This window comes from Myxine glutinosa, chromosome 7 (genome assembly GCF_964187855.1).
Source record: "Myxine glutinosa chromosome 7, kmMyxGlut1.1, whole genome shotgun sequence".
In the NCBI taxonomy this organism is placed as follows: domain Eukaryota; kingdom Metazoa; phylum Chordata; class Myxini; order Myxiniformes; family Myxinidae; genus Myxine; species Myxine glutinosa.
In genome coordinates, this window is record NC_136267.1 from 72,207,930 (window position 1) to 72,226,819 (window position 18,890).

Genomic DNA, 18,890 nt, shown 5'->3' on the forward strand with positions numbered 1-18,890 from the left:
CTTCCAAGATGACAATGTATGGCCTCATCATGCTCGCATGATCCAGCACTTTCTTGCTGACCGTGGTTTAGAGCATATGGAGTGGCCTGCCATGTCCCCGGATATGAATCCGATAGAGAACTTGTGGGCAGAATTAACGCGTCAAATCGACCACTTGGACCAGCAGCCTGCCTCTGTGCGTGAATTGCAGCAGGCTATTGTCACTGCATGGCAAGCGATTCCTGTCCAAACCTTGGCAAAGCTCGTGAACAGCATGCCTCGACGTGTACGTACTCTCCTGAATGCTTGTGGGGGTTACACGAAGTACTGAACTGTAATTTTACTGTCCGTAATCCCAGTCATAATTTAGCTTTTGTTTTTGTTGAAATTTTTTTTGGCTAATGTGCAAAATAAAGAGATACTTCTGGAAAACGTACAGAAGTTTAGCACAGTACTGTCCATGAATTGAGTTCGATATCAGTTTACATCACTTTCAAGGATCAATTTATTTGCTTCGAAATGTCAAATGTGGTTTTTTGTTTCTTTTAAAGGTCACATTAACAAAATCTAGAATAATTTCAACATAATTCCAATGAACTTTTGGTTCTAAGTCATCTTGAAAAGTAAGTTCACCCCCACAAAAAAAATATTCCATATTAAATGCCAAGTCTGTAGTTATCCAAGTGCCAAAAAAGCACAGATGAGGCCTCCTCCACACTTACCTGTTGAACAACCGAGCTGGGCAAAATAGTCTCACAAACCACCGATTTGCCCCGGCCCTCAAGCCAGTTCAAGGCAGATGGTTTCTTGTCTGTGCAAAAGTTGCCCGAGACAGACATTATTTTGAGATCAGGAAACCTTTCTTGGAGCGCTATCAAAGCTACATCGGTCCCCTGTAGTGAGGTTGGAAACACAGGGCAAATGCTCAAAATCCATATTAATTATGTGCATGGTAATTGGTTTACAAATGCTGTGCAAAGCATGATAAAACTCAAAGTGAAACAAATGTTTAACACTGCATAAAAAGTCATCTACATATTACATGCAGAACTTTGTGGAAAGAGGAAGTCGGTGAGAAGCATGGGTGGTACAAAGATTAGCGCACATACATATGACAACAACTTGTGTTTTATATTCTTTGGATAATGATAAGTCTTGTGAAGCCGTAAAAGCACGACATGTACACCAAGAAAAATCACTAAAACATAAATCAAGTTCTATATTTTCAGCATTCCGCTATTATTTTTATCAATAAAAACGTTCACATCCACATGTGAGTGCATGTGTATGTCAATTTAAGGTTGATGGAAGAGCCAATAAAGTGGACGACCAGCTTAGTTTACCTCCCCAAAGATGTGTCCCAGAAGATATCAATCGAATGACCATTTGTTTTACATAGACAGCTCAAAAAAGCCCCCCCCCCCCCCAGGTTTCTGCAGCACCACATGGTCCACCATCAACCCCATTCTGGTGAAACCACCTCAATCCAGAATCACTGCTCACCTCCACTCATTTTGTTACTCTTTTTTTCCTGCCTGTAAAACCAACTTCCGCATTCAATTCAATATCATTCTTCCCTCCAGGTCTTCAAGACAGCTGTTCACCACCATCTCAGATCGTACCCAATCCAGAACCATGATCTTTTCTACCCTCGATACTCCTCCCTCCCACCCTCACCCAACCCCAATCTCTCCTCCAGCAAAATTTCCAGTTTTCCCACCTGTGAGTTCCCTCCTCTATCGATGTTGTCCACCCAAAGCATCCTCTCTTGCCCCCAATTCCTCCACCTCCCTCTGTCTTGATCTTCAGCTCTGCTATTGGTGTTTTTTCTCTTTCTCTTTCTCTCTCTTTCTCTTTCTCTCTCTCTCTCTCGTTCCTTTTGTCCTGTTGCGTCCTGATCCGTTCAGTGTGCTAGTACGAGCTCTTCCACGAGCCTCGATTATGTGTACAAAAAAACACTACTCTATTGATACCTTTGCATAAACTTTCATTTAAAAGTGATTACTAAAATGAGGATCTTGGAACTTCCCTTGGTTAGATCTAGGTTAGATTCTGGACCCAACAATAAGCTGTGAAAATCATGTTTCTAGGGCAGGGTGTTGCATTAAAAAAAAAAAAGAGTGCTGTCCTTCGGATGGTTGTCAAGCTGGGCACCCCGTTTGCTTGTATTAATCGGTGGATGTTAAACATCTCACGGTGTCTCTTGGAAAGAATATGAGAGGTATCACCAGCACGTTAAACCGATTAGAAATTCCTGCCACCTTCAACCAAATGTCAGGTTTGGCCAGCCGGCTAGTGAAAGACTTAGGCCAAAGACCTTACTTGGTGACAACCCCACAAAAAAGGTGACAATATTTGGGGGGCATTAAAGTCAAAGTACTAAACTAAATTTTAATTGTTGCAGGCAGCATTAAAGATTAATTGGAATTTTCTGACCTTTAAATCTTTTGTTTGCTTCAACACACATGGCAATATAGGCTTATGGAGGAGTTAAATGACAAAGGTAAGCAGGTTCAATGACCGACAAAGAGTAAAAGGGGAACAAGGACAGAGAGCACATTAACGTACGAGCGACAAAACAATAAGGGGATGGGAGGGAATTAGTGAGAAGAGAGCAGCGAAGAGTATGGGAGAAATTACAAGGTGACTGTGGACAGTACACTTAAACGAGCATAGGGTGTCGGGACAAAAATCATGCAGTGGATTCACAGACAAGATATAGAGAGATGACGGCTTGGAGGAGAATCCTCAGTGTGGAATTGGGGAGCTGAACCACATGTGGGTTTTTGGAACATCATTTGTGAGTTGGAAGGAGCGAGGAAATAAAAAACAGATTGCACCAACTTTCCTGTGATGTGCAAGAAGCACAGCTTTGGACTCACCCTCCGATTAAGATATGACAATAACACAAGAAGCTTCACAAACCCCAAAATAGGGAATAGGGACCCATACTCCCTGATACTGTGGGTTTAGGCGTTCTTCACAATCTTCGTTCGTGTGTAGCATCATTGGCTGAGGGTGCGGCTGTGCCATTGATGCAATGCTCTCTGCTGGTTTGGGCAGGAATTTGGAATCTATTCCATGGTGCAGGCGATAGCATCTATTCCATGGAATTCAGAATCTATTCCATGGTGCTGGCGATAGCATCTATTCCATAGAATTTGGAATCTATTCCATGATGCTGGCGATAGCATCTATTCCATAGAATTTGGAATCTATTCCGTGGTGCAGGCGATAGCATCTATTCCATGGAATTTGGAATCTATAATAATAATAATAATGCATTTATTTTATATAGCGATTTTCAGGAAGCCCAAAGACGCTTTGACAGAGTGCAAAACATAATGCATAGCAAAACATAAAAACAATTGCAAAAAAGAAGAATCAATAGGGAAATATTCAAAGCACAAAGGAGGGAGAAGGAGAGGAGATAGTCAGGGGTTAGATGCTGTGGGTTAAATGTTAAACGCAGTGTTGAACAGGTAGGTCTTGAGTGATGTTTTGAATGTGGTGAGTGAGGAGGAGTCTCTGATGGTGTGAGGTAGTGAGTTCCAGAGGGTGGGAGCAGCGATGGAGAAGGCCCTGTCCCCCCAGGATCTAAATTTGGTCCGGATGGGGGGGGGGGGGGGTCAGGAGGTTGGTACCAGCAGAGCGGAGGTTGCGGGTGGGAGTGTGTCTGGAGGTCAGCCAGGTAGGATGGGGCCAGGTTATGGAGGGCTTTGTAGGTCAAGAGGAGGATTTTGTACTGGATTCTCTGGGAGATGGGGAGCCAGTGAAGCTTGTAAAGGCCGGGGGTGATGTGGTCACGGGTCCGGGAATGGGTGAGTAGACGGGCAGCGGAGTTCTGAATGTATTGGAGTTTATTGGTGATTGTTGAGGGTGAACCATAAAGGAGGCTATTGCAGTAGTCCAGACGGGAAGTGATGAAGGCGTGGATGAGGGTTTCTGCAGCCGCGGAGGAGAGGGATGGACGGAGACGGGCGATGTTTTTCAGGTGAAAGAAGGCTGTCTTTGTGATCTGTTTAGTGTATTTGTCGAAGGAGAGGGTTTGGTCAAAGATGATGCCAAGATTCCGGATGTGAGGGGAGGTGGATACTGGGATACCGTCGATGTTGAGGGCAAAGTTATGGGTGGATTTTATGAGCGTTTTTGGGCCAATGATGATTATTTCAGATTTATCACAGTTAAGTTTGAGGAAGTTGATTTGAAGCCAGGATTTTATTTCAGTGATGCAGTTTGTCAGGATAGAGTGGGTGGCGGTGGAGATGGACTTGGTGGAGATGAAAAGCTGGATGTCATCGGCAAAGCAGTGGAATTGGAGACCATGACGGCGGATTAAGTGACCGAGGGGGGACATGTAAAGGATGAAGAGGAGGGGGCCAAGAACTGAACCTTGGGGGACACCTTGGGGGAGGGGAGCAGTGGGGGATTTGCAGTTATTGATGGAGATGAACTGGCGTCTGTCAGAGAGGTATGATTTAATCCAAGAGAGGGCAGTGCCGGTAATGTTAAAGGTGGTTTCAAGTCGGGTGAGGAGGATGGTGTGATCGATGGTGTCAAAGGCGGCGCTGAGGTCGAGGAGGATGAGAATGTTGAGGTTGCCAGCGTCAGAGGAGAGGAGAAGGTCGTTGGTGATTTTGAGGAGAGCAGTTTCAGTACTGTGGTTGGAGCGGAATCTGGATTGGAATGTTTCATACAGGTTATTGGCAGAGAGGTGATGTTTGAGTTGAGTGGCTACAGCGCGTTCCAAAACTTTTGACAGAAAGGGTAGGTTGGAGATGGGTCTGAAGTTATTTAGGGTGTCGGGGTTTAGTCCAGGTTTTTTCAGAATGGGGGTAACAGCAGCAATTTTGAGGGACGGTGGGACGATGCCTGTAGACAGGGAGGAGTTTATTGTTGCAATGATAAGTGGAGAGAGAGCAGGAAGGGAGGCCTTGACAAAGCTGGAGGGGATGGGGTCAAGAGTGCAGGTGGCAGTTTTCATTCGTATGAGGAGTTCAGAGAGGTCAGTAGGGGAGACTGGGGAGAATTGAGACAGGGGATGGCAGGATAAGGGGTGGCAGGTGGTTTGAGGAGGAGCGGGTGCGGCGGTGGTCAAGCTGTTGTAGATGTTTTCAATTTTGCGTTGGAAGAATGAAAGGAAGGAGATGCAGTTGTCTACTGTGAATGACTGGGTGGTGGTGTTCAGGGGGCTGAGGAGTTTGTTTATTGTAGAGAAGAGTGCTTTTGGGTTTCCGGAGCCAGAGTGGATAATTTGAGAGTAGTAGGCGGAGCGGGTGCGGGAGAGGGCATCTTTATAGTGTTGTAGGTGGTCCTTGTGGGCCTGGGAGTGAACTGTGAGACCTGTTTTATTGCGGAGTCTTTCAAGTTGGCGAGCACGAGTTTTCATCAGGCGGAGTTCAGGGGTAAACCAGGGAGCAGAATGGGTGAAAGAAACTGTTTTGGTTTTTATAGGCGCAAGTTGGTCAAGGCAGGAGGAGAGAGTGTGGTTGTAGTAGTCAGTGAGGTCAGAAGGGGTGTGGAGGTCAACGAAGGGAGAAGTGGACATTTTTCCAGAGAGGGTGGATGAGAATGAGGTAGGTGAAAGAGCGTTTAGCTTACGGAAGTTGATCGTGCGATAATGCCTTGGTGCTGGGGTGGGGGTGTTGATGGTCAGAGTGATGGCTAAGTGGTCAGAGAGAGTGAGGTCGGAGCCAGAGAGATGGTGCAAAATTAGTCCAGTAGAGCAGACAAGGTCCAAAATATGACCACGGTTATGGGTAGGAAAGTTGACATGTTGAGTGAAGTTAAAGCAGGTGAGTAAATCAGTGAAGTCAGTGGTTATCGTGGAGTCAGTGGAGTCCATGTGGATATTGAAATCACCAAGGAGGAGGATTGAGGGGGAGAGGGAACATAGCTGGGTCAGAAAGTAGGAGAAGTCAGACAGGAATGATGGGTGTGGTTTGGGAGGGCGGTAGACAACAGCCATGACTGACTGTGTGTGACCAGAGAGTTTAAAAGCCAGGTGTTCAAATGATGGAGCAGATGCGATGGAGATGAGGCTGGTCCTGATGTCTTGTCGGTGAATAACGGCAATTCCACCACCTCGGCCCTCCGAGCGTGGTTTATTGATGTAAGAATATCCATTGGGTGTGGTGAGGTTGAGTGCGAAGTAATCCAGAGGTTGTTGCCAGGTCTCAGTGAGACAGAGAAAGTCCAGTTTATTTTCCAGGATGTAGTCGTTCAGGATGAGGGATTTGTTTTTGAGGGACCGGGTATTGAACAGGGTGAGCTTGATGTTGTTTTGTACGGCGGGTATGAATTCAGGTGATTTGGCCAGGGTTCGCAGACAGGAGGTGCGATTGTGTGCGTTGTTGTGACCAGGTGCGCTGGGACGATGAGTGGGAGTGCGCTGAGCCGACCAGAGGACGGGGATGGAGTGACCTGATTGTAAATAAACAAACTTACGACCGGAGCCACGGTGAATGTACCTGGGTCGACGCAGGAGTCCATTTGATTTGATTGCAGAGATGCATGAAGGGGTGGAGCGGGTATTAAGCAGGAGAAGCCTTGCGGCGGAGTACCGCAGAGCCATGCCAGCAGGAGCGAAGGGACGAGCACGAGGCCAAGGTTGAGGAGGCGAAACAATCATCACAACCCACGGGAGCGGGCCCGAGGAAACAGCGAAGGAGCCGGGCAGGTGAAGCAGAGCCGGGACCGAGCAGAGGGCAGACAGGAGCGAAGAGACGAGCACGAGGCCAAGGTTGAGGAGGCAAAGCGGCAAATGCAGCAAACCACCACCACCACCGCTGCAAACAATGGGCACAACCCACGGGAGCGGGCCCGAGGAAACAGCGAAGGAGCCAAGCAGGTGAAGCCAGGAGCAGAGCCGGGACCATGCAGAGGGCAGACAGGAGCGAAGAGACGAGCACGAGGCCAAGGTTGAGGAGGCAAAGCGGCAAATGCAGCGGCAAACGACCGCCGCCGCTAATCAAGATCACGGCGGCAAACCGCCGTCATCACCACTGCAAACAATGGGCACAACCCACGGGAGCGGGCCCGAGGAAACAGCGAGCTATTCCATGGTGCGGGCGATAGCATCTATTCCATGGAATTTGGAATCTATTCCATGGAATTTGGAATCTATTCCATGGTGCTGGCGATAGCATCTATTCCATGGAATTTGGAATCTATTCCATGGTGCTGGCGATAGCATCTATTCCATGGAATTTGGAATCTATTCCATGGTGCAGGCGATAGCATCTATTCCATGGAATTTGGAATCTATTCCATGGTGCAGGCGATAGCATTTATTCCATGGAATTTGGAATCTATTCCATGGTGCAGGCGATAGCATCTATTCCATGGAATTTGGAATCTATTCCGTGGTGCGGGCGATAGCATCTATTCCATGGAATTTGGAATCTATTCCATGGTGCGGGCGATAGCATCTATTCCATGGAATTTGGAATCTATTCCATGGTGCTGGCGATAGCATCTATTCCATGGAATTTGGAATCTATTCCATGGTGCGGGCGATAGCATCTATTCCATGGAATTTGGAATCTATTCCATGGTGCAGGCAATAGCATCTATTCCATGGAATTTGGAATCTATTCCATGGTGCGGGCGATAGCATCTATTCCATGGAATTTGGAATCTATTCCATGGTGCGGGTGATAGCATCTATTCCATGGAATTTGGAATCTATTCCATGGTGCGGGTGATAGCATCTATTCCATGGAATTTGGAATCTATTCCATGGTGCTGGCGATAGCTTCTATTCCATGGAATTTGGAATCTATTCCATGGTGCTGGCGATAGCATCTATTCCATGGAATTTGGAATCTATTCCATGGTGCGGGTGATAGCATCTATTCCATGGAATTTGGAATCTATTCCATGGTGTGGGCGATAGCATCTATTCCATGGAATTTGGAATCTATTCCATGGTGCGGGCGATAGCATGCTTACTCTACACAAAGGACATCATGGCATCTTTAGATGGAAGACAAAAACAAAAAAAAGAAAACAGAAGAAAAGACGTTTTAGGATAAGGGAACCGATGCCGTCTGGTTCAGTAAAAGAGTCAGAATCAAGGGTTGACAGTAATTTCTCCACCTTCATGGATGCAAAAGTCAGAGTCCAGGAGCAGTTGGGTACGACGGGGAAGGATGGGTACTGAGATTGAAGGGTTGGGGACACAACATTTGGAAGCAAACACAGAATCGAGACATTCGGCCTTCTCACGAGTGGAGTCGGCTGTTGTGCCATTTGAAGAGGGGGAAGAGGAGCATACTCCAGAGAGACCTAACAAGGCACCACCAGGTTTTAAAGTTCATTCTTGAGGTTGGACAGATGTTGTTTTCTGGCTCTCTTCAGAGTGGACACACACTTACTGCGGACTTTTTTGGAATGTACTGAGATTGCCTTCGGCAAATTAGCCTTCCAGGAAGGGAAAGCAAGTTGTTGTAAACGTGTGGTATGCGTTGTTACATGATGTGTGGACAAAACAAACAAACAGACAGGACGGACAGACAAATGCAATGCCTCTCCTCTGGTGAGGGTAATGACTTATTCACTAGGATAAATCCAGTAGTCATGATGAGAGAGGGGGTGGGTTGATAAGGTTTGATGCCATTTTATTAAAGGAATGCAAAGTCCCACCTTTGACAACATATTCATCCCCATGGCATCGCCCGTCTTGGCTTGGAATCGAATGTACAGATGCCGGCCTGCGAGACCTACTTGTAACTTCTGGAGTTTTGCAAACCTGTTGAATGGTAAAGGAATACATGGAATTACCATAAAGTAGAGTATACTGCAGTCTGAATAATTATATAATTCTGTCTCCTACAACACTTTGATTTGTCAATCCCATCGATTGATTGATAATGTCATCAATGATGTATTTTCTTTTGCAAAAAAGGCATCCTGCTTCATTACTCTTCCTGGTTGTCATAATCTTGTTGTCCTGGAAGCTGAATTTTAAGCTGATGAAGCCTGAAGTCAGAAAACATGTGTCCAAGACTGAGGCTCAAAATGTCAAACTTAGGAATTGTTATCCGAAGAGATATCCTGTCTAATTCTGCTCACATCACTTCAAGGTTAGTATCAAACTTAATTGCTGCTCAACTCATTGGAGAGAAAGCTTGGATGGGGCAAGTACATAAAAGAGGCCATATTGAAAAAGTAATTATGACTATGCAGAGAAATAAAGATCGATATTACTATCTGTGTTTGTTCCATTCGAATATCTTTACCCGTCTTGAAAAAAAAAATACAATTATTTTAATTAACTACACCCCCAGTGGTGTTCATAATAGAAAATATGGATTTGTCCCCCCATTGGAGGAAGAGCCTCTCGTGATCAGGCCGTTGGTGCTCCTATGGTTGGTAGCGACTGCCCCGGAAGCATTGACGAAAAGAGAGTGGCAATCATGTGTGGGAAAATGACATGCTTTGTTTGGGTCGCCCAGATAGGTCAGATGGCAGAGCATTAGTACGGTTCACCAGAGGGCCAACGTTCGATTCCAGGGCATGTCATTTTCCCACATAAGTCAATTAAAAGAAGAATATGACGCATTACTTTTCTACACGCCCATACAGAGTGTATATATACAGACTTGGCATTTAATATGGAATATTTTTTTTTTCTTGACTTGGGTTTACTTTCTCAACTCAGTATATCAATCTGGTGAGTTTCTTTTACGCTTGGTGATTTATTTGTTAAAAGAACCATGTCACTGATTGTCTGTCACAGCAAGAAGTCAACAACAGGATTATATCACAGGTGGCGTGGCAAAATGTACGGACAGGTGCATTTGATGATTGGCTTCACAGTCGGGTATACAAGGGTTGTTGCGTTCTGTATTAGTGGAAAACAACTGCTGCACGCCTCCAAAAGTTATTGCCGCTTCCTCTGGAGATGGTCCGTCAACTCGACAATGCTGTTTGTCATGGAGTGGTGGCTTTACGAAACTACGGCATGAAACAGCGTGCTATTGCTCGCCAGTATGGCATCACTCAAGGTCAGGTGTCAAAGATCCTGAAACGAAATGCTCAGAGGGGTGTCCCTACTCCAATACTGAGGCCAGGATGTCCCCGCAGAATCACAAGAGAGATGAAACGCCAGCTGCACCGGTTAGTCCGCAATGGCCATACCAAGTCAGATAATAGGCTTAGGGCTGAGTGGCAGCAACTGACAAATGTGCCTGTATCCAGAAGGCTAGTCAACCAACGACTGGTTCAAGCATGCTATCGTGCCAGGCGTCCCCTGAGAAAGCCACGCCTGACCAGACAACACCGCCAGCGCCGATTGCAGTGGGCCAGAGAGCACCGTCAATGGCAGCCAGGATACTGGAATCACGTGATCTTCAGTGACGAGTCTAGATTTCTGGTCTATCGTCAAGATGGCCACGTCCGAGTGTGCAGACAAGTGCATGAAGCCTCCAACAAAGATTGTATAGTGCCAAGAGTCCAAGCTGGAGGTGGTGGGGTGACCGTTTGGGCTGCTTTTCATGCAGGGGGCAAAACTGACCTGGTTGTTCTGAATGTAAACCTGAACCAGTTCAAGTACATGGCCATTCTGGAAGAAACATTGCTTCCATTTGCTCGTGCAGCCTTTCGAGGAAACTGTCTTCCAAGATGACAATGCACGGCCTCATCGTGCTCGCATGATCCAACACTTTCTTGCTGACCGTGGTGTAGAGCATATGGAGTGGCCTGCCATGTCCCCGGATATGAATCCGATAGAGAACTTGTGGGCAGAATTAACGCGTCAAATCGACCACTTGGACCAGCAGCTCTGTGCGTGAATTGCAGCAGGCTATTGTCACTGCATGGCAAGCGATTCCTGTCCAAACCTTGGCAAATCTCGTGAACAGCATGCCTCAACGTGTACGTGCTCTCCCGAATGCTCGTGGGGGTTACACGAAGTACTGAACTGTAATTTTACTGGCCGTAATCCCAGTCGTAATTTAACTTTTGTTTTTGTTTAAAAAAATTTTGGCTAATGTGCAAAATAAAGAGATACTTCTGGAAAACGTACAGAAGTTTAACACAGTACTGTCCATGAATTGAGTTCGATATCAGTTTACATCACTTTCAAGGATCAATTTATTTGTTTCAAAATGTCAAATGTGGTTTTTGTTTCTTTTAAAGGTCACATGAACAAAATCTAGAATAATTTCAACATAATTCCAATGAACTTTTGGTTCTCAGACATCTTGAAAAGTAAGTTCACCCCCACAAAAAAAATATTCCATATTAAATGCCAAGTCTGTACATACACACACACACACAGTCGGACCCTGCTATTCACGGTCGATAAAATGCGACCCGTTTCTCTATTAGCGGAAAAATGTCCTGCAAATTTGCGGGTTCTTTTTCTATTCGCGGCCTTGTTTCGCGAATTCACGGTTTTCAGAAGCGCAAAAAAGATTTTCACGAGCTGCAAGCTTGACACATTTATAAAACCCATCTTTCACTAGCCATGCATAAAGCAGCTGGACGTACGCAAAAAAACATCTTATACAAGCCGCGAGCATTACCTGCTTATACAGTACTGTACAGTATAGTACATTCACTGCAGTGTGCTTTGCGTTTTCATGGCTTTAGCGGGAACAAAACTATAAGCGAGCTTCGCAGGATATCCCACCAGATGTGTAAACAAGTCAACTGCGTGAATTCTAGAATGCAGACGCTTCATTAAATTGATTACAGTTTGCAATTTACGGTAAAGCATCATCAGAGATGTTCCACAATGAAAACACTTCGGGGCATGTTCCATCAGCGACGAAAACAAGTCAACCCCACGAATTATAGAATGCAAATGCTTCATTAAATCTATTATTGAAATTAGCAGATAGGCTCGATACGGCACCTGGTACCTGGTGTTGTCGTTTTTTTTGTTTCACGGTGCGGTATGATTAAGGTGGTTAAGCACTTTTAATAAACTGTAAACGCATTCCTTCAATAAATTTGAAATGGTACCTGGTGTTGTTTTTTTTTATTTGTAAGCATTTTTTTGTGAAACTGTAATCATGTACATTTGCAGTCAAGAACATTTTAAACTTTAAAAAATTTCCTCCATGAATCAGGATCCGCCGAGAACTTTTAACGTATTCCCCTTTTCCACATTGAAACAATGCCGCGACATACATTCATGGGATTTTCATCGACCTTCGTGGATTTTCGTCGACATTCGCAGGTTTTGTCTCGCCATTTCCGAGACTTTCATCGACCTTCTTGGATTATTGTCGACATTCTTGGGATTTGCCTCACCATTTGCAGATTTTGGCCTCGCCATTCGTGGTTTGTTCCTCTCTATTCGTGGATTTTCGCGACTTGGGAACCTATCCTCCCTTTTTCCATTGAAACAATGCCCCCCTATTCTCCCCCTATTCGTGGGTTTTGCTATTCGCGGATTTTCCAGGAATGTATCCCCCATGAATAGCAGGGTCCGACTTTATATATAATCCTTGTAATACACATAAACTCACTGGGTCTCTGATTTAAGAACCACACGACGTTGGCGAATCCGTCTGACAGGAATAAGCCGCATGGATCTCTGTCGTCAGACCACTTTTAAATGGTGCCTGAAGTACACCATTCCTAGCCCATTTGGATGGCCCATGGCCGATCGGGCAGCAACGCCAGACTTCTCTCCAGGCCAGGGACCCAAAATGGAGGCGCCAGCAGGAGAGTGAATTTATTTGAGATTGCGACCCCAGAATTACCTGTGTCTCTCCGGCATTTTGTGGCATCTAAAGCTCTCAAAATTATTGCAATCTCCCATTATGTGGCCTAAGCATTGTCTGACTGGTTTGCTGCTCTCGCACATTCCAGGCAGGGCAGTGGTCTTTGTTTCCTATCGTCTATTCTCCGATATTGCTCCTCTGTCCACCGACACTCCCTTATATACTCAAGGATGCACGCGTTCTTCCAACAACTCCCTCCTGATTCGTCTTCCATAATCTAAGATGACTGCATACCTCAACTCTTTTACTCCTCGCTTCTACCACCTATGGAATAATCTTCCGATAGGCTGTTCTGTCTCACTCTTCCCTGCAGGACTTCAATCAAGCATTGCACCACCACCTCGTATCCATGATCTTTATTATCCCCATTAACCTTTCCCAACACACATTTTCTTGCTCGTTTCAGTGATATCTCGCCTCTTTTCCTGTATCCTTCTTTTCCTGTTCCTTCTTTCCCATGACATTTGTCCTGCTGTCCCAGTTCTACCTTGCTCTTCCATGAGCTTCTTTCCTACAAGAAAGTAAGCAAACAAACAAAAGGCACTTCATCATGAGATAAACAAACAAGAAAAGTAATCTCCATCCCAAACCTGCTTGTAGAATCAAACTTCTCCTTAATGAAGCTGAAGCCTTCAGAATCCTCGACCCAGGCTTTTACGTGGGCTGCCTGAATGGCTGTGGGAAGAGTCACTACTGGGCCTCGGGTCATGCCATCCGCAAGCACAGCACTGTATGCACCACCACCAAGCTGCCACCACAAAGGACATATTGGACATTTCGTTATAATTTTCACTTTGAGTGACCATGCCAAAAATTTACAATCAGATTACTGCAATCCCTCCCCCTCCTCCATCCAACCCTGCCCCCCTCCATTCCTCCAGGGCATTTATACCATGATGGCACGGCAGCCTCTATTGGTGCTGGCAACCAGGCAGCCTTCTGTAGTTGCAATGGGGACATGGAACAGCTGATCATCGAGACGCAGCGGCCCCACCACCCCGACAGGCACAGGCAAGTAGCCGATTACGTTCTCACAGCAGGTCCCCATGACCTGTTCAAAGACATTGATTCCAAGAGATAAATAAAAAAAGGCATTCCACTATACACTGTACAACGCATCATCAGAGCTTTGGCAATACATCCATCAGCTAATGTTGGCAAGTATAGTGGAAAGTTCCCTTTGTCATCGATAGTTTTTTTGTGACAATGAAGGGATGTAACCATTTCACAATCTGCAACCTCAACTTTAACATCAAATAGTGCGAGATAGTTTTCAATACCTGTGCTTGAGCTAACCATTGAGATGGTGGTGCATGGGTTTCTGTGCTTATCGTTCATGGAGAAATTAACTCGTGAATTTTATGTTTATTAATTATTACGTAGTGATGCAAGACTCAGAGAATCTTATATAGGTATGGACAAATCAACACAGCACATGGCATTTGAATCTGGAATCCCAGCATCACGAGCTGGATTTTCTGAAACTAGTGCACCTGCTCACTCCGGGAGCAGCAGGGGGTCATGTTATTATCCTTATTATTATTGCCAATTATTATTACAATTACTTATGTTAGGCCAGGTCATTGAAAAGATCAGACCGTGCCTCACCATTCTAACTTCCCGATAATAAAATGTACTTCTGCAAGGGTGTCGGGGGTTAGGGTGTGAGGGGCGAAAGTGTCACTGGAAAAATGTCACGATAAAGCTATCTTAACACGGGTATACAGCTGAACATGCAACCCCCTTGGCAAAGAAACCACCCCTGGGAAGTGGGGGCAAATTACTTCGCTACCACCTTCATTGTGTGCCCCTTAGTCCTCTTGTGAAGTTTGGTTGAGATTGGATAAGTAACGTCCATATGTATCGTGGTCAAAAATCGGCAGACAGACACCAAATTGCCTATTTTAGCATGATAAGTATGAGAAGTATGAAAAAAAGAAAATTGAAAAGAAACTGCCAATGACTGAAATAAATAAAACAAATAAACCAACATAGGATATGTCATTCAATCCATTATAAGGGATCGACATTTATGACTGTCCGGGACAGGCAATCTTGTCCATTGGACAAGTGATACCTTTGAGCCTTGTTGAATGACAGGTCAATTTTACCACCTGGGAGTTTAATAAACTCGACATCTTAATGCCAAACGCAGTTCTTTTTCTTGTAAAGCCACAGTGATTAGCAAGCAACTTGGAAGACTTTTAATACAGTAAATCCTCCTAGAATGCCATTAAAGTGTGACGTTATAGGAAATAATGATGTTGGAAGCAATTTTCCCATTTAAACTAATGTAAATAACGTGTCCCAAGTCGAAAAAAAAAAAAGGTTTACATTTACTTTTCTTTTTTTTTAAACATATTTTTGTGTGCTATTACGAGGAAGAAAATGATTGAGCAGTATCTACCTCCCCAATGCCTCTATGTCTTGACATTTAGCAGAAATTCACTTCATAAAAAAAGAGCGCAACTTCACCGGGTGGATGCTGAACAAAGACCAAGAGGGTGTGGGTAGGAGAGGGATTCTTCCACCTCCAATTTTACATCCTTGCACACACAGTAGACACTATATATTGTACCAACCACCTGAGATACTGTTCCAGCAGTAGTTCCTAATTACAGGTTCTGCGTGGGTGGGAGAGATGATGCAAGTAGTTTCTAATTCTGCGTGGAAGAGAGGAAAAAAAAAATGTGGTGCACTGACGCGAATCGACGATGTTGTAGGGAAATGTCGCGACGTTGTTAGAAACGTGTTCCCCTATTGGTTAGCGCCATTAATGCGCAACGACGTTGGAGAGCCTACTGTACCCAACCACCACTTGCACAGGTGAAAACCTATGGCATCGTCCTACGTGCTCGCAGTACGAATAGGTGGACAGGTGCAACGGTTGAAGGGGAAAATAAAATCTAAAACCTACCTGTCCCGTAGACACGCGGAAAAAAAACAAGTTCACGTCGATCCCTGGTTTACGAGCAAGGACAGTACACCTTCGCTTTAAATCGGTCATTTCTTTGAGTAATTGTTGAGTCAGTTATTCACAGAATGATCACCAAAACCAAACGATCCTAAAATTACAAACAGCTGTGAACCTGTTTAACAGGCAAATCCAATATGTAATGCTTCCAACAGCAATTGTCTCAAAAAAAATTAGAAAAACCCTGGAATGGTTTGTGCTATGCACTTAATTTACCAAACATGCCGAGCTACGCTCAGAGTGAAAGTGTAGCCTACAATGGCTTTGGGGCTATGTCATTAACAAAGGCCTACCATAAGGCTCTTATTTAAGGCCTGGCCTCGATGAGGACTATATAATCCGTGACTGAAGCCTTCAACATAAATAAATAAATAAATAAATACACATGACCCAATTTTAATGCATCAAGCATGATAACACAATGACCTCCCTTCTGAGCAAGACAAAAGTGAGTCAATCGATGCAGCTTTGATCGCTTACTGCATTCATGTCATGTGCTGCGAATATGACATTAGCTTAGGCTGTGAATACTGCAGACAAAATTACAATGAAGCAGTGCAATGAAGTGTGATACTGACCAGGGAGTAATCATAGTTTTTGAAGGGGAGATGTTCAAGAGCGGAGTGAGAGGGCAGCAGGGGCACCAACATCTGGCGGCGAATGTCCACAGCACGTTCTGGACATTCCAAGGCGCTTTCCAGCTTGTATGATGGAACAAACCTTGCTTGTACCAACTTGATAACCTCTTCGTCCAAGAGGAATTGTGGCCCCTTCTACAAATGTGCAACAACAGGACGTTCACATGTAGCACTTTGCAACCACAAGAAAGTATTTCATATTTATTTTCTCTAATCTCACAAAAAAGCACCCTCACTCCCCTCCCCTCCCATCCCATCCGCACGGTTTTTCAGAAAACTGGAAAGTGTCTTGACCTCCGAGTTGAATATTTCCTTGCATTCTTTCAAAGAACGAGGCTGAGTTGGCAAAACAACTTTCTCTGGACGTGAGGGCTGGACATCCAGGGGATTGTCTTTACCAAGCACAAACATAGGTTTGGTACCATCTGCATACCCTGTCTCACTCTTCCCAGGTTTTATCATTTCAGTCGTCTCTCCAGGTGCTGTAAAGACAAAAAACAGTTATTTGTAATGTTGGAAGAGTGAAGTGCAGTTCTTAAAAGTAAAATTGTCGAGAGATATAGATAATTTCGGACATTATGCAATTAAAAGCAAGGTTCAAGGGGCTAAACCAAATGCACCAAAATGGCTGGCTGAAGATGACCAGGTTTGGTTCAGATGAGTGTCTTCTTGCCCATTCTTCTTCGTGCTTTCACTCCCCACAGGTCTCATAGGCAAGGTCTCAATAAAATGACTTTCCGGAAGTACCACCTCATTCTCCATCCGCTCAAAGAAAATGTACTTTACAGACAGCACCAACGCCAACCCGAGCGTGATGACCTCCTCAATGCCCATGTTCAAAAACCTAGAGACAATGTTGCAATCATTATTTGGGGTGTATATTTAAATAAATTATCTGCTGGAATATCCAAAATAATTCCAGCATGCTTCTTGCCAAAGTTACTAAAGGCCCACCTGTCAAAGAAGAATGAAAGCAAGGAAATCTCTGGTGCTTCAATCTTGGGTCGAATGTCTAAGGTGGTATCAGTTGTCGACAGCATGTCCTTGGCAGTATCTGTGGCGGAATTGTGTGGTTCAGCTACCCAGCGACTGTGAACATGAACCAGTGCCAAACCCAGGGACTGTGGGAACAAAGACAGGTGATCATAGGGTGGTCAAGAAAGTTCAACAATAACAATCACCTTTTGATGAAGCCACATGTCAACATCAGATATCAAAGCCCCAGCACACCATGATAATCTTCACTCGCTGTGCCACAGGATTTGGCTTATTATCCTCCTCCTCCTGCAGGACCTGCGCTAGTTGGCTCAGTTGCCAGATGGGCCTGCCTTCTCGCCGCTCCCGTGACAACTGCAAACACAAATGTTATACACGTCTCCAGCAAGTCACAATATACTCTACTAATTGCAATAATCAAGTAAAGTCACAGTGCTGAGTTTTAGTGGGGGGAGGGGAAGAGAGGAGTGGAGCTTGTGGCATGATTTGAAGATGAACGAGAACGACACTCTTCGACGTCACGATGTCGACAGATATGCTTCCGCCCACATTATTACATCATTATAATACTTGTACCAAGTTTGATTTAAACCCATTCAGCTGTTCTCAAGTTATCACATTTTTACCTGACATGACCTCTGACCTTTGACCTCTTGACCCCCAAATTTAATCAGTTCATTGTTACATCACTCTACATAAGTGTACCAAATTTGGTGAGAATCCCATCACTGTTTCACAAGTTATCGTGGTAACAGGATTTTAACATAACATGACCTCTGACCTTTGGACTTTGACCTCTTGATCCCTAAATTTAATCAGTTCATGTTTACATCATGATACATACCTGTACCACGTCTTTATTTAAATCCCTTCAGTTTTTCACAAGTTTTCACGTTTTTACATGGAATAACTTTTGGCCTTTGACCTCGGGACCCCAAAATCGAATCAGTTAATCTTTACATCATTATACATACCTGTACCAAGTTTGAATTGGATCACTTCAGCCGTTCTCAAGTTATAGACATATTACAGACTTTGACCTTTGACCTTTCACCTCTTGCCTCAAAAATCGAATCAATCCATCTTTACATCATTCTACATAAGTCTACCAAATTTGGTGAGAATCCCATTATTGGTTCACAAGTTATCGCGGTAACAGGATTTTTACCTAACCTTTACCTTTGACCTCGTGAGCCCAAAATCGAATGGGTTCATCTTTACCTCATTACACATACCTGCACAAAGTTTGACTAATATCCCTTCAGCCGTTCTCAAGTTATCGCGGTAACGAAAACCTATGACGGAAGGACGCACAGTCGGACGGACAACCTGAAAATATAATGCCTCCGTCGACTTAGACAGAGGCATAAAAAGTAAGCAATTCAAAATTGTCACACAGAACAGCAAGTAACAAGATCTTCCTCAATGCAGACAATACTGACTTGAAAAAGAACAGTACAAATATATAAAGTTGAAAAAAATAAAACCACAAGCACCAACTTTTGGTCAAAATAGTCACAAAAATGTCTTGCTACACCAATCACTGGTCCAAGGACTGTAGTA

The 18,890-nt window shown here is 44.5% G+C and overlaps 1 protein-coding gene across 2 annotated transcripts in view; it reads right to left on the minus strand.

Annotated features, from left to right (window-relative positions):
* Nucleotides 1–18,890, minus strand: part of HMGCR (3-hydroxy-3-methylglutaryl-CoA reductase) — a 77,911-nt gene that overhangs the window by 9,804 nt on the left and 49,217 nt on the right. For both annotated transcript variants that reach the window (XR_013624098.1, XM_068122537.2), the window contains exons 8-16: nucleotides 17,562–17,681; nucleotides 17,286–17,452; nucleotides 16,952–17,175; nucleotides 16,626–16,813; nucleotides 16,272–16,466; nucleotides 13,612–13,770; nucleotides 13,310–13,467; nucleotides 8,626–8,731; nucleotides 702–872 (exon numbers count right to left, since the gene is read on the minus strand). Coding sequence is in view for 1 of the 2 variants with exons in the window: in XM_068122537.2 (XP_067978638.2) it covers nucleotides 702–872; nucleotides 8,626–8,731; nucleotides 13,310–13,467; nucleotides 13,612–13,770; nucleotides 16,272–16,466; nucleotides 16,626–16,813; nucleotides 16,952–17,175; nucleotides 17,286–17,452; nucleotides 17,562–17,681 (1,488 nt within the window). In the remaining variant the exon portion in view is untranslated. The remainder of the gene's footprint in view (nucleotides 1–701; nucleotides 873–8,625; nucleotides 8,732–13,309; nucleotides 13,468–13,611; nucleotides 13,771–16,271; nucleotides 16,467–16,625; nucleotides 16,814–16,951; nucleotides 17,176–17,285; nucleotides 17,453–17,561; nucleotides 17,682–18,890) is intronic.